The sequence below is a fragment of the Impatiens glandulifera genome, chromosome 4, assembly GCF_907164915.1.
Source record: "Impatiens glandulifera chromosome 4, dImpGla2.1, whole genome shotgun sequence".
NCBI lineage: Eukaryota > Viridiplantae > Streptophyta > Magnoliopsida > Ericales > Balsaminaceae > Impatiens > Impatiens glandulifera.
Window position 1 is genome coordinate 980803 of NC_061865.1, and position 15959 is coordinate 996761.

At 32.4% G+C, this 15959-nt stretch overlaps 3 protein-coding genes across 3 annotated transcripts; 1 reads left to right on the forward strand and 2 right to left on the reverse strand.

Annotated features, from left to right (window-relative positions):
* The first annotated feature begins 1053 nt into the window (after positions 1–1053).
* LOC124936069 lies at positions 1054–4777 on the forward strand. The gene is made up of 7 exons (XM_047476525.1): positions 1054–1359; positions 1543–1598; positions 1670–2568; positions 3092–3287; positions 3388–3561; positions 3789–4165; positions 4476–4777. Exons 1-7 carry the CDS (start codon positions 1166–1168, stop codon positions 4614–4616), a joined length of 2037 nt encoding a protein of 678 aa, XP_047332481.1. The 5' UTR covers positions 1054–1165; the 3' UTR covers positions 4617–4777.
* A 1498-nt stretch (positions 4778–6275) lies between these two features.
* Positions 6276–9545, reverse strand: LOC124936863 (uncharacterized protein At5g41620-like). Its single transcript, XM_047477390.1, has 3 exons — positions 8644–9545; positions 7667–7789; positions 6276–7497 (listed from the first exon to the last, which is right to left on the reverse strand). The coding sequence occupies exons 1-3, from the start codon at positions 9091–9093 to the stop codon at positions 6469–6471; spliced, it is 1602 nt and encodes a 533-aa protein (XP_047333346.1). The 5' UTR covers positions 9094–9545; the 3' UTR covers positions 6276–6468.
* A 1645-nt stretch (positions 9546–11190) lies between these two features.
* On the reverse strand, positions 11191–14112 carry LOC124935923 (mitochondrial fission protein ELM1-like). The gene is made up of 11 exons (XM_047476365.1): positions 13840–14112; positions 13164–13323; positions 13024–13071; positions 12696–12796; positions 12342–12488; positions 12124–12250; positions 11881–11993; positions 11739–11802; positions 11569–11662; positions 11388–11496; positions 11191–11313 (listed from the first exon to the last, which is right to left on the reverse strand). Exons 1-11 carry the CDS (start codon positions 14026–14028, stop codon positions 11212–11214), a joined length of 1254 nt encoding a protein of 417 aa, XP_047332321.1. The 5' UTR covers positions 14029–14112; the 3' UTR covers positions 11191–11211.
* Positions 14113–15959: the final 1847 nt, after the last annotated feature.

Genomic DNA, 15959 nt, shown 5'->3' on the forward strand with positions numbered 1-15959 from the left:
AAAAATAATACTTAATATTTTTTTAATTTATAAACTCATAAAATCAAAATACTACTAATTTGTTCGAAAAAAAAATTTAGAGTAAAATTATGTTTAATTTATTTAATTATTTTTGTTTACTAAATTATCTCAAGAATATAATAATAGTGTCAAACAATTTGGGTAATTAAGTGGATAAATTGAGTAAATAAAATTTTTTAAGTAAAAAATAAAATAACATGGGTTATAAAACAAGTTTTTATTCAAATATATTATAATATTTAATTTTTCTTTTTTATTCTTTTCCTACACAATAGTTATTATATATCAACTATAATAAAATAATGTTAAGAAATATATATTTTGAACTTAAATTAAATTAAAAGTAATAAATCATTATGGAATAATGTTAATTTTCTTAAATTAATTACAATTAGGAAAATTTACATAAATAAAATTAAAAAATAAATTAAAAAACCTATAATAATATGTATTTAATGTTTAAAATTCTTAATAAATCACAAATAAGATATTAAAATAAAACATAAAACACTTTTCTTCCACATTTTATTCATTTCGGTAAACAACTTATTTTCTCACATATTTCATCACATATCTTTTCCGAATGATCTCTTATCTCGTGATCTTACACTTTCACTTTGTCAATCAAATATTTGATTCATATTTTTTTAACCACTTTAATTTGATACCGGCCTATTATCATTCGGCAAACCACATCTCAATCACACTTGGTTAAAGGGTTGTACTTCTTTAGTCATGTTGCAAGTTCAAAACATACCTATAACATTTTTAATTTTATTTTGAACCGTTTTAAGTTTATGGACAAATCAACCCACAATTCGACCCAAATATCAATTTTCTCACATATATATATATATTCAAATTAACCACGGCTTTCGACCCGGCAATACGGACACTTTAAAAATGAAGTATTATTGTATATAGATTTGTAAATTTTAATTTAGTTTAAAAATAAAAATAAATTTCCATAAATAAAAATAATTTCCATAAATAATAAATTACCTTAAATCTATTTCCCATTTGAATTTTGAACTGTCCTTGTCCTAAGCTAGCTCCTCTACATAGTCGGCGACGGCGTCGTCTCCCGTAAGAATGGCGGAGCAATAATACTTCAGCGAAACCCTAGTAATCCCGCCCGCCCGCCATGGACGCCGGAGCAAAGAAAGGCGGCGACTCGTCTTCTACCCCAGCCAAACCCTCCAAGTTTTCAGTTTATCAGAACCAAGCACTCTCCGTTGCTCTGACCACCAAGAGCCTTCGACCTTCTTCTTCCACATTCTTCTGCATCTTATCTCTTTGTAGCGCCTCTTCTTTTGCTCTACTCAGCACCATTGTCAGGTTAATTCACAACATCCATATCTATCAATTTTGTGTTTTTACTTTGATTTTAAACATGATTTATCTAGTTTTAGTTATGTCTGTGATACATTTTAAGAAGATAGAGTATACATTTTTAAGATTCAATCTTTTTGGTAAGATGATTTAGCCAATTCTATATATATACACATTTGACTATTGCAGGAAAGATTGGGTAGTTGACAGCTTGAGACTTCAATATTTCTCCCAGGATGTTGCTTGTAAGTTATTGAATTGCTGCATTATTTATCTTTTTACTATCTTTTTGATTTCTTTGAATTATTATTTGCAGATTTTCTTGTCAAATTTGGACAAACTGTTACAGGCTTAGTTCTGATTGGAACTGTCATTGCTCTTATCAAAGCCATTTCACTGTGGAGGGCGACGGGGATAGCTACTGTTGTTTCCTCCAATGGAAAGAATGAACAGGTACATCTCACGAGCCGGCAACTAGGGCTTGTGGGAATGAAGCAAAAGATTGAAGAGAGAGCTGCGTCACCTCTGACGAAACCACCTAAATCGAAATTCAGCTCACCTTCCCCTCAAGACATGCTTGTCCCACTTCATCAACCGAGAGCATTTACCAGTAATTTATCTCAAATTAGTAACGGAAGATCGGATAACAGTAGTGGTAGTAAGATTTCTTTCAGAACCCCAACCAAAATGTCAGGTTCTCCATCCTCGTACCTGGTTGCTGCCTCAACACAATCACCTGCTTATCAAACTTCCCCTGTTATTGACCAATTATCTTCCAACTCCCCTTGGTTCAATAAGGGGGCGTATACACCTCGAGAGATAGTCTCGGAACAAGAGCTTGAAAATTTCTTGGCTGATGTTGACGATAAAATTTATGAATCAGCTGGAAAATTGGCTACTCCACCTCCCACCATTAGAGGGTTTGGAATGGTTAGCCCCAATTCAATTGCAACTTCTACCAATACTTCTGGGACCACAAGGAGTACCCCTTTGAGACCTGTTAGGATGTCGCCTGTTTCCCAAAAGTTCAACACTCCGCCAAAGAAAGGGGAAGGAGACCTACCTCCACCTATGTCCATGGAAGAGTCGGTTGAAGCATTTGAGCGGTTAGGCATCTATTCTCAGATTGAGCAATGGCGTGATCGTCTCAGGCAGTGGTTTTCATCGGTTCTTTTAAATCCTCTTGTAAATAAGATTGAGACAAGCCACCTGCAGGTATGCTGTTTTTCAGAATATCTTTTTGTTATGCAATTCTCTTCAGACTTTTGAATTTGTTAGATCCACGTGTTTTACTCACTTAATGCAATAGTCATATTCTAGCCCTCCCCGATGGTGTTACATTTGAATGTGACATGTTATACCTTATGGAAATCTGATTCAACCATCGGGGAATCAATTGATCTTCAAATAAAATTTAATGGAACATTAATTGAATAGAATATGAATTTTGCATTAGCTACTTAGGATGTGAGGGCTTATGGATTTGTGTGTTAGTCCAAGAATGATGGCATGGACTTGTCCGAATTCCAAAAATCACTGAAATATTTCATGTAGTGATACTAAGAAGATACTATCATTCATGTATAGTGCAAGAGTTGCTTGACTCTTAGTTACATCATATCGGGTTTGAACTCTTTCCTTACACATAAAAGGGGAACTGTATTTTCCAAAAAAATAATAATAGTGATAATTGCTTGGTTTGTTGTTACCAAGAGTTCCTTGAATTCCATACATACAGGTAATGCAATCAGCTGCTAGACTTGGTATTACTGTTGCAATCAATCCAGTAGGCTACGATTTACAAGCTTCAGGAACCCAAGCTACTATTTCGCCAATTGAGAGGCCCAATGAGTGGCAGTCAGCATTTTCTTTAGATGAAGATGGACTTCTTCATCAGTTGCGGGCTACCCTTGTCCAAGCTCTTGATACTTCTTGTAAGCTGTTGTTCCTTTATCTAATTACTATTTGATAACTACTTTTTTCCTAGATAAATTCTGCTTATTATTTTTTTTTTTTTCTTTTTGCATTTTGCAGCAAAGTTTCCTGTAGGCAACCTACAGTTGTCATCACAACAGAGCATTATGCATGAATGCATTGATGCTATAACTGAGCACCAGAAGCTACTTTCTTTGATGAAAGGAGAGTGGGCCAAGGGTTTGCTTCCACAGAGTAGTATCCGAGCAGATTACACCGTGCAAAGGATCAGAGGTAATTTTTCAGTCATCCATTTTTTGATAACTACCTTTAAGTTTTATTAAAAATATTACATTTGTACTTTGGGAAGCGTATGCAAAGTGTGCATTTTATTGGAAGAAACTAAAGGAATGATAATGAGGAAATGTATTTGTATTTTTTTTGTTACATAAAATGGGAAAGGGGGGAGTAGAATGTAATGAGGAAAACCTGGAATTATGGAAATTTAAAAATTTATGCAGAGCTTGCAGAAGGAACATGTCTGAGGAACTATGAGTTTACTGCGAATGGTCAGGTTTATGACAAAGCGAACAAGAAATGGACTCTGGAGCTTCCTACAGACTCCCATCTGCTGTTATATCTGTTTTGTGCTTTCCTAGAGCATCCTAAATGGATGCTACACGTGGACCCAAGTTCATATGCTGGTGTACAATCTAGCAAAAATCCATTGTTTTTAGGTGTTTTGCCTTCGAAAGAAAGATTTCCAGAGAAATATGTGGCTGTTATATGTGGTGTCCCATCTGTACTTCATCCCGGGGCAACAGTACTGGCTGTTGACAAGCAAAGACACCCTATCATTGCCTTATACTGGGATAAGAAGCCTCACTTCTCTCTTCAGGTAAGCGTGTCTACTTTTTCTTGCTGACAAAAAATGGCTAAGTAGATTTAATGGGCATTCTTTCTATGGCTTCTTCAACCTTGCTGGTCTTTTTACGCTAATCATTTAACTTGATTTAGGCTTTTGGATCAGCATGCTGCTCATTCTAAAAAAAGACTTCAAATTGGCCTATTTGATAGCATTTTTTGTTTCTAGATTGAATCCAGATTTAGATGATAAACCGCCAATAAATTATTTTTTAAATGTGATTTTGTCATGATCCGCAACTTAAGAGGCTGCAATGTTTTTGGTTTTTTATTATGGTTTCCAGGGTAGAACAGCAGTTTGGGACTCCATCTTGCTTCTATGCAATAGGGTTAAGACTGCATATGGAGGAGTTATTCGAGGAATGCAATTGTCTTCGTCGGCCTTAGAAATCAGTTCTGTTCTGGATTCAGGAATGGAAGGATGAAGAACACAAAGTTGTTGATTTCGGTCTCCCTTTCGAACATTATTAGCTTGCTAGCTAGGAAAATGAGAAAAGAGGTGACAATGAAAATGTAAAATGTGTGTGCTTAACACAATTTTGTAAGTCTTAAGACTCAAATTTGTTGTTTTTTATTCTTCTTTTAAGCAATGTGGTGCTACGTAGTGTAGAAATCAAAGATGAAATGTCCTCCGTGATAATGTAGAAATCAAAATCTTTGTTTTCAACTGTGCAACTACCCAATAGACCAAATGACGTGTTCGAATCTCATTAGAAATGAGAAACACCCTGATTTAAATGAGGTTATGGCTATGGAGGACAATATAAAACCGACGTCCCGAATACATAATATTACAATAAAATCTTAGTTGACTTAGCCTAGATAAGTTATTAGATAAATTTCCTCTCAAAATAAGTATTAAAACAAATTTATACCATTTTAAAAATAATTTAAATGTTTGGTACACTACAGGGAATTCTCGATCCAATTGGATGGTATATAATAAAAATCCTTGTCGGATTCTAGAAGTTCAGGGATTAAGGGATTAAGACGGGATGGGGATACCATCCTCAACCCGTCCAGTTGTTGTCCTTAATTATAGCAGTGTGGGTCTTGTTAACCTTTCCCATGAATAAACTCGGTTCACCATAATTTATTTGTTTTGATTTTCATTTTGTTGAATTACTCCTAGGGAGAACATGAGAACATACTCCATTTATTGTTATAAATAAATTAAAAAAGGAAGAAAGAATAGATCACACTTATATACCACATTTTATATTTTCATGTATTGTATTTGTTTATTAAAATTAATTGATAGTTTTTTAGTGACATTTTTAGATGAGATAAATATCTCTCCTTTTTTCTTCTCTAGACTTTGATGATTTTTTTGTACATAATTGACTATGATTCCATTGACTTTAGTGTTAACAGGTTTGTTGGTATAATAATTAATTGTTCAAGTTGGTTGGTAAATTTATGTCATTTTTTAACTATTATATGATTAATATTTTGGACCCACCTAGGGTTCTACTATGCAATGACAATGAATTGGATTTTTTTTTAGTTTCTCATTTTCTTTTATGAGAAATTTTGTTTTAGTTTGGTTCAGTTTGTAATTATGAATAAATCGCGATTAAAATCAAACATAGCAATTAACTTTGATAATTTAAAACAAATAAAATTGATTAAGTATATCAAAATCAAAACAAATTTTAGCTTGTATCAAATAATTTTGATGAAATAAAAAAAAACAAGAAAGATAAGTTGAAACGATTAATCATATTAAATAAATTTTGAATCTTCAATTTTTGTCGATTATTCGGTTGACTTGAATTCCGAGAATTAAAAAAAATAAATTTTTATACGATCATCCCATATTACGTATTTACCGCTCTTTTTATAAGCAACAATCCAATAAGTTCTAAATTATTTTGGTTAAGAAATTGTTGTTAAAACATTATATCAAATGGGACATTGACAGCCAATTTACAAAAGTTATATTTGAATCTGCAGGCTTTTACCAATAATAATGAGTTGGTTGGCTCTCTCTTTTACCACATGTTAAAAGGTCCTATGACTTACATTAAATAATAATTCATATGAAATCTCAATTTGGAGTCTAATTACAACTTTATGTATCCTTTTCCAAAAATAACAAATAATAATTCATGTCAATTTTGTTAAATTCAAATAAATCATCCACATTTCACATTAAGAAGGAAGGAGAAGAGTAACATCTCAATAAAGTCATTTAATTGGGCTTATACTACCAACCAAGATTTTCTACAGAAAAAGAAAGAACAAACTCGACGAAGCCAGAAGCTTCGATTCATTTCACTGCCCAAACTCTCGCCTGTTTGATCTTCGAGCTTCAACTTGCCCATTTATTAGCCTCGGAAAATACCCACGACCCTTGTCTTGAACCGAACCACCATCTTGTGAAAGACGATGAATCGGTTTAGAAGATCCTAATAAACTAGCATTGAGCAATACTTGATCTCTTCTTGTTGGCATTGTTGTCCCCTTTCCCAATTTATCCCCACAACTTCTTCTCCTTTGCCCAACTCCCTTCGTCTCCGTTGTATAAGAACTGTGTCTCGGATCATTAAGAACTTCGCCATTCATATCACCAAATTCAACTCCATCCAATGCATTTCTTTGAACAAATGATGCCATTTTATGATATTCTTTACTAGAATGTGATTTCCTTTCTTTGATATAAAGAGGATTGTAGCTCTTGATGCTGATGTTGTCGTTTACTAGTTCGCTCCCGCTCGATTCTCCGCTCTCCTCATTCTGATTCGGAACGGGGCGACTCTTTTGTCTGACGTTTTTCGTTTCGTGAATTGAGGCTAGATCTTCGCACATTTCTTCCATGATCTCCCTCGTTCTCTTCTCGTTCTCGAGTTCTTTCGCGGTTTTCAAGAGGGTTGCTTTAGTCTCGTTCAATTCCCTCGCGAGTTTCTTGGTCAAGCTTTCGGATCGACGTCTCAATTTCCTCTCTATCTCAAGTTCTTCTGCAATGGATTCGATAGCAGCTTTAACTGCATGATGCTCTTTGTTTTTTCGAGACGACTTCTCTTCTGATAGACACTTCATGAGATAATTGACCTCATTCTGATCAGATCGTTGTTCGCTGATCAGTTGATTGACGAGCAAACGAGACCTTTCGAGTTCTGCGTGTAGCGCGGAGACGAGGGAATTACTTGTCGACGGTTGTTGCTTGTCGTGGGATGAAACGCGGTGGATTATTTTGAGTAGCTCTTTTGACGTTGTTAAGGCGTTACTCACGTCTTTCAAATGGGTAGTTCTTGTTCCAGTTGTCGAACCGGTTGTAGTTTGTTGTCTAGATCTGGTCTCAACCTACATTTCAAATATACCAATCTTTTAACTCTTTAGAACTACTCAATTTAAACAATGGTTCTCAATGTATCAATTCATCAAACAACAAGATTGCTGCATAAACCTATCAAGATCAAGGATAGTGTAAATTGTAATTCGAAAAGGATATCATCAGCTGAATTAGAGTTACCTCCATTAAGCTAGCACTGCTAAGAGAATCAATGATGCCGAGATTGCTCTCTGCAATTCGGACCCTATGAGAAACTGAAGGGGTTTTCCTGAATCGGCTACCAGTTCCAGACCTATCCATCTTCTGCAATTCATTGTTGATGAAAACATCAAGATTATGAACATGAGTGTGAAGATTTAAACATTTACAGCTAATTCGTCCACTTTCTTCCAATAAAATATCAGAATACAGGATAAACATGAGTGTGAAGATCATAATAGTTCATGAAAACATCAAGATTTTGAACATGAGTGTGAAGATTTTGAATATTTACAGCTAATTCATCACTTTCTTCCAATAATATATCAAAATACTTGAATGTGAAAGATCATAGCTCATGAAAACATCAAGATTATGAACATGAGTGTGAAGATCATTGTTCATGAAAACATCAAGATTATGAACATGAGTGTGAAGATTTGAATATTTACAGCTAATTCATCACTTTCTTCCAATAAAATATCAATACAACATGAGTGTGAAGATCATTCTTCATGAAAACATCAAGATTATGAACATGAGTGAAGATTTTGAATATTTACAGCTAATTCATCACACACTTTCTTCCAATAAAATATCAAAATCATCAAGATTATGAACATGAGCATGAAGATCAGTGTTCATGAAAACATCAAGATTATGAACATGAGCATGAAGATCATTGTTCATGAAAACATCAAGATTATGAACATGATGAGTATGAAAATCATTGTTCATGAAAACATCAAGATTATGAACATGAGTGTGAAGATTAGAATATTGACAGCTAATTCATCACACACTTTCTTCCAATAAATAAAATATCAATAATGGACCAACCATGCCCCATCATCACTACCAACATAAGAATATAATCTCTCTTTCTGTCCCAATTTGGCAGACAAACAATGAATATAAAATCGAAAACAATTTGAACAGAATTAGAGATATATTCTCACCTCAGAAGCAGGACTATGCGATGGATCAGACAAATGAGGAGGAAGTGAACCAGAATGCACCGACCAAGCCGCCGCCGCCGTCGTCGAACCTATTTTCTCTCTTAACTTCATCTCCTTCTTCATCGGCAACTTCTTTCCACTCAAACTTCCCCTAACAGTAACAGACGGCGATGGTATTTCATTCATCTCCCATAGAGTTGCCGCTAGTTTCCTCGCCGACACAGGTTTCGACCTCAAGGCGGCATTTCCAAGAGACTGAGCATATTTCGGCGATTTCCGCGGCACTCGCAACGGAGTCATCCTCCAAGTTGGCGCCGGCGTTGTCGATCGCGATCCACGAGGTTTACGAATGAGAATCGAGGAGGAAGACGAAGATGTAGAACATCCTCTTTTCCGTGTCTTAGATGATCCTGGAAGAAGTACCTCCGCCATCCAATTTTGTCTCGGCATTGTTTCTGACCTAGCTTCCTACCTTGTCGTCCTGATCTGAGAGTATACAGTTAAGGTGAAAGAATCCATGGAAATCCAAATCGAAAATCAGATCCGGAGAATGAATTTGAGATCGTGAATCGTTATGCGCATATATATATATATATTTATGAAGATTCTCTTTATCCCTCTCAATCTCTCTCAATCTTTATCTCTCTCGCTTTCTCTGTATGAGCTGGGAGAGATGAAGCAAGTGAGAAAACGAGCAGACCAAAAAGGAAGAAAGGAAGAGGTGGGAACATGTGATTGAACACGTGGCGATAGATGATTGGATGGGAATTGACTTTCTCTTTTTTGTTTTTTATTTTGTCAAATCCTGTAATGAAAATTGAAAATGGCCAGCGGGATTTGGGAAGAGAGATCTTAGCCGTTGAAATAAACAATTGACGGTCAAAGGAAGAAGAAGGGAATTTTATCGACAAACCAAACCAAACCCAGAGTCAAATCACAGGCCACGAGATACAATTTGTGCTAATAATTATTATTTTTTCTTGCCACTTTATTTATTTATAAATTAAATAAAAAATACACACATAAAAATTTCATTATTTTGAAGCTTCGAGATCTTAATATATTGATTATATTGATTTTGAATAATCAATATATATATATTGTATGGTTTAGTTAGTACCCGTTATAGGGTTATTGTACCGTATATCTTGTAAAGTGCTGGATCTCAAAATTTTCTTTTTTACAGAATTCAATTTAAAAAATATTGCTAAAATATTTATCCAATTAAATTAAATTATTTTTTTTAATTTAAATACAATAATATTTTTAATAGGAAGAACTAGTATGACATCTCTACGCTTTTATTCAAAAAAGCTCCTCTATTATATGTTAAGATCATCTTCACCGTAAAACCCATTTTCAAACTCATTTTGGTGTAAATGTCACATTAAACAGTAATTTTACTCCAACCGAAAAACTCATTCTCAAACCCAAAAGAATATTCTTATAATATTCTTTCTTACATCAACTTTTATAACTTTTTAATATCACCCATATCTTTTACAAACTTATAAATTACACCACAATATTATAATATCATTTAAATATTTTAAACTTAAATATAAATTAATTATAAAAATTTATTAAAAATTCAAAAATTACAATACACGAACAAATTAAAATTACAAAAATTTAAAAATATTTTTATTTTGTTGTGTTGATGTATTATTTTAGTTTATGAAGTAATTTGTATTTTGTGTATTATTGTAATGTATTTGGTAATTTTATAATTATATATAATAATATATATATATATATATATATATATATCAAAGTAATTTTTTTTAATATTATTATAATTTTTTAAATTATATTATAAATTTATGTTATATAAAAAATATTATATAAATTAAATTAATATTTATATAAATAAACTTAATATAAAATATAAGATAAAAATAAAATATAAATAAATAAAACATATAAATAAATTAAAATATAAATAAATTAAAATATAAATAAAATATATAAATTAATTATATAAATAAGTTTAATATATAAAATTAATAAAATAAAAGTTCAAGGGCTAAAAAGTAAAAAAAATATATATATGCGATCTGCTACAGTAGCAACGCATATGCAGTATTTGATTTGGAGGGGAGTATGGGATATCCCATTTTTGGCGTACTATTGGAGGGAGCTGCTGATCCTATTTTGGGTTGCAGCTCCATAAGTCTTATAGACTATCTTAACGGATAATTTAAATACAAAACTATGATATTTTATATTTGAATATAACATAAATGTAAAATAAAAATAGAGCCCCCAAAGTTTGAGGTAATCCTTTTAGAGTTTAGATTAGGGTTTGAATCTGACTCAAAAACATTTCAATGATACATATAATGAATTAATCATTTTTCTCAAAGATCTACTCGTTACACCATATTTGTATTCTTTTCTTATTTTCACATTTTGTGACTTTTTTTTTTTTTTTATGTCATGATTTTTCATTTTGTTTAAACGATTTTTTTTTTTTTTTTAATATGCATGAACTATTGATGAAAAAAAACTAAACTGAGGAAGAAGAAAGGACTGAGACGAAGAATCTAAACCAATAATTCTCAATTTTCATGGATGCAAAACCAATCCTCTTTCTGCAAGTGCTTCAACTACTCGATTTGCTGCTTCTGCTGTATCATTTAATGGAGGATATCTCCAAACATTCGAAATCTGCAGAAATTTAATCAAATCAAAATCATTAAACTAATCTAAAACATCCTTCACATTATGAAATAAATACTCACATCTTCTCTTCCAGTGAAAGTTCTTACTGCACCTCGTTCCTTCAGAGATCTATGGAATTCCGAAAACTTCCATTTACATAGCTCAGACCCAATCACATAAACGGGTTTCCTGAATAATGTTTTTTTAAAATTATATACAGATTTAAATCTATATAAATCAAACAAAGCCTACCATACATACCCGGTGCTACAAGCCTCGCTTAACATGCTAATTGAATCGGCTGTAATAAGGAATGCATCGGCCCATGCAAGATTTCCAAGGTGCGGGTTCGAATCTGATATACAAAAACTGGTACTGAAATCTCAACACATTTTGTTTATATACAACAACTAAGAACCAAAGAAAAACACCTTTCCCATTCCAGATTTGAACTTTAAGATTATCACCAAGTTCTTGCATCACAATATCAGACACCTTCCAACCATAGACAAACAATGAATGAACTCATACTTATCAAAAGGATAATTTGATTGGAAAATTATTCAAGCATACTTTTTTCGGAGTTCTTCTGGAAAATGAGATTCTAATGCTTCCACAACTCCAAATAACTTTCTTCAATGATGACACTAATTCATTTGCAAGTTCAGTCCCATATTCACAATTTCCTGTAATTATGGTGGAAAAAACAAAGAAACATAATGAGTTTTCAGAGGAAACCGAACATTTGATCACTCTCTTAGTCCAAGATTCATTCGATCAATTGATTGATAAGATCTATATAAGGCACGGGATTACCTGTGGGCCCTCCAATATTCACTACAAGCAAGGGTTTCGACAAAGAAGCCAATTCATCGTGCCAAGCAGAAGATGCAACGGCAAGTGTAGTGGAATCAAATCGATGAAGAGCTCCAATAGTGAGAACCTAGGGATCATTTTCGAGGGAAATAGGACCTTTTGTTCTTCAAAACACCTTGGACATATATTTTGCGTGTATGTATAGTCAGGGCACATACCACATGTCTTTCAGGTTTACTAGGGGTTATCAACCACCTAAGAAACCAAGCAATTTCTTTCTGTCCTTGAGCAGTCAAACCATAATAGTCATGACGAGGAGTGATCACTAGATCAAACCTGTTCATCCGTGACCTAGGGTGTTGTATCTGAACAAGAACATAAAAAGGTAATGATGAACTTGTGTTTCTAAATGAAGCCAATCATTATAACAGTAAGCTAGTTTGGACACGACAAAGTGGTGGTAGTAGTTATTAAGGTATACAAGAAAATTAATCATAAAACTCATTTGTGAATAATCCTACTTCAGTAAGTGACAATATGTTTAAGAATGAAAATTTTATATTATCTCAAACCTGAACAAGAAAAACGCTTTCTGGTGCTAACCGTTTTAAGGAACTTGCAACAGATATGGTATCCCTTCCAGATGCTACCACTAGCACTGGCCCATCCCTAACTGAATCAAATATAAATTAGAAACTTAATGGAAGATGAAATAAGATACACATCACAGTATTCAAATAAGCACACACACAAAAATGAAGCTGTAATCAAGAAATTCAACAAAAATGAACAAGACAGACACCATTGGAGCCAAAGAATAAACAAAAACCAAAAAGAGGAAACTTCACGTTATCAAGGACCAGCAATAAAGTTTAGGCATCATGCAAGAATTGAACATACTTGTTTCAAAAGTCATTCTTGCATCTGCTTCTAAAGAACTTGAATAACCTGAAACGCCAAAGTGCAACAGGATTCTCATACAATGAATCTCACAATGCAATATAAATTAATAAGACTTTAACACATTATACTTTCATTACCCTTTTTTGCAGCTGAAATCGGCAAGACCATGCTGCCAAAAGCCATTTGAGCCTTTAAGTCACTGTACGTTAGATTCGTGATATCATTTAACCGTCTATGAACCGAAACTGGCAACCAGCGAAGCCATTTATTGATTCCTCCTGTCGGCCTGGTTACATGCTATATTGGACAGATAAATGGGGAGACAATAGTGATCAATAATTATAGAATGTCTATACAATCTACCACCAACGAGAAAATAAAAGGCTACAAAATGGCCACACGAATACCATGATCTTTGTAATGTTAACGTAAGACCATCCATATTATTATTATTATTATTATCAAGTGGAGCCCGTTGTTGCTTGTAACTTTATCACTTTATACAATGGACATCCATCTTCCATACATACAGACTAAGAACCAGCATAGGGAAAGAATGATGGATTCCAATAGACAAAACTCAAAAGCAAATCAAAGTTAAAGAATTGTCTTATCTTTTTATAACTACGAGCCACAAGATCAAGTGAAAGAGGAAATTAGGTCAAGAAAAACTCAATTAAAACTCATGAAACCTCCAATTGAAGTTTGATTAAAGTCTGTATTAAAGCAAAAGGAACCAAATGTTCAAGATCAAATTCTATTACATTATTTTATTCCGTCCATGAGCTAAACATAAAGCAATAGGAAACATACGTAAATTGTTTGCTGATGAGAAAGACCTAGAGCTCGAACCAAACCGAGGCACTGATTTTCAGCGCCAGCGGCGCCATTGCTGATGATTATTGTTCTTTTCACCACAGTACAGAAGCCTACTGCAGAAAAGCTTCGATTCGAGTCCAGGAAAATGATAGGCCTTCGGCCGAAAAAGTTGATTGCTCGCATTCAGGCGAAACAACCGGCCAGCCGATCTCCCCTCCCCCTCCTCTCTCTATAATAGAATTACAGTCAAGAGAGAGATCTAGTAATTTTGAGGAATTTACATTAACAATAATAAATAACATTAATGTGTAGTGAAATAATTAAACTATACAAATATGTAATAAAAAATAAAACAATATAACATATATTTATTTGACTATTTTTTAAATGAGATCATAATTTACACTTTACAGAGATAATAAAAAAGAAAAATCAAAATTTTTAAATATATTCAAAATGAATTTGGTATGTTTTCAATTTTAAGAATTTACACAAATTCAAGGGAATAGCGTGTTATATATATAGAGACGGGATAAAAACGGATAAGTACTTGTCGGGTGGTGAGGTACTCATTTTTGAATCCGAATTTTATTTTACTATCTGACTCCGACGGGTTTATCTATTTCTAATTTTTTATAACTATCTCCGATTCGTCATATATCTGATTCTTGACCGGTATTAGGGGATTATCCGATTAAAGTGTGAAATATAACTTTATTAAATATAAATAACTTTAAAATTAATAATATCAAATTTATATTATATATATTTATTAGAATGATGGTAATAATGTGAAAAATGTGAAAAGTCACTATTAAACTTAACAAATAAAAACAAATATATAAAAATTTTACTAATATAGTCGTTTGAGTTCCACACTTCTTATTCCAACTTCGAACCAATCGGATAATATTTTCCCTCCTCATCCCAGATTTTGACCCTAAACTTGACTTAAAATTTTCGAACCCGAGATACTCGACTGAGATACTCGACTACCGTATCAAGTATGCCGTGCATCTATTGTCCCCCTAATTATGTATCTACATAAATATTAAATATATAAGAAATAAATTGTAATTGATAATTTGATATTTAAAAAAAATGACATTAATAATTTAAACCTTATATATATAAAAAATGAACCAAAATCCTTAAAAATATGGTCCCAGCAAATTAGGATCCACCCATAGGAACAAAATGATAAATAAGAATTAATAACCTCACAAATAAAATTATTTTTAGTAGGGCATGGATAATCTCACTTAGAATTCTGTCTGGTTCTTTTATAAAATTTGGTTTTAAAATAAAAAATATAATTTTTGAAAAAGATAATTACTTAATTACCCTTAAATAACAGTACAGTTAATTAAATATTTAAATAATAGAATATTTTGATATTTATTTAAAATGGTGATTTAATTAATAAAAATAAAGTAGATGGGATATTCGAGTATTTAGGTAAAATAAAATATATATATATATAACAAGATCTTAAAAAACCATATTTTTTAATTAATAACCTCACAAATAAAGATATATTTATATAGAGAATAGTGACCTCACTTTGATTAACCATGCATCTATGGTGTATTGGTGTTGACTGTTTGTTGGTGTTTTTTTTTTATCAAGTCTATGTCTGCCATTAAACATTTCTAGCTCCCTTTAGATTTGTCATTCCAAAAGTAACATAGTGGAATAAAATATTACATAAAATAGTTACAAAAAAGGGGGTAAATCTTCTTTTAAGAAAGGAAATTTTTCATTAGAAAAAAAAATTCATATCTAACATTTAAAAAAACCTATAATAGTATTTTAGATTATACTAGACATGCAACATTGTGGATATGAGTTTTTATGTTTTTGCCACTTATGTATTCATTTTGTTTTTGTTCTTGTGCTGTCCTTACTTGATGAATCTTCTTATTAAAAAGAAAAATGATATCAAACTCCCATTATATTCTAATAATATATAAAATTGTAGTAGAAGAAAAATAATTAAGATTTTCAACAAATAATAGATAAATTAAATTAATTAAACTTCTTACATACTTAAATATCATTATGTAGCAAGTTTTTTTTTTTAAAGTTTAGATTATAATATTCATGTATAAATA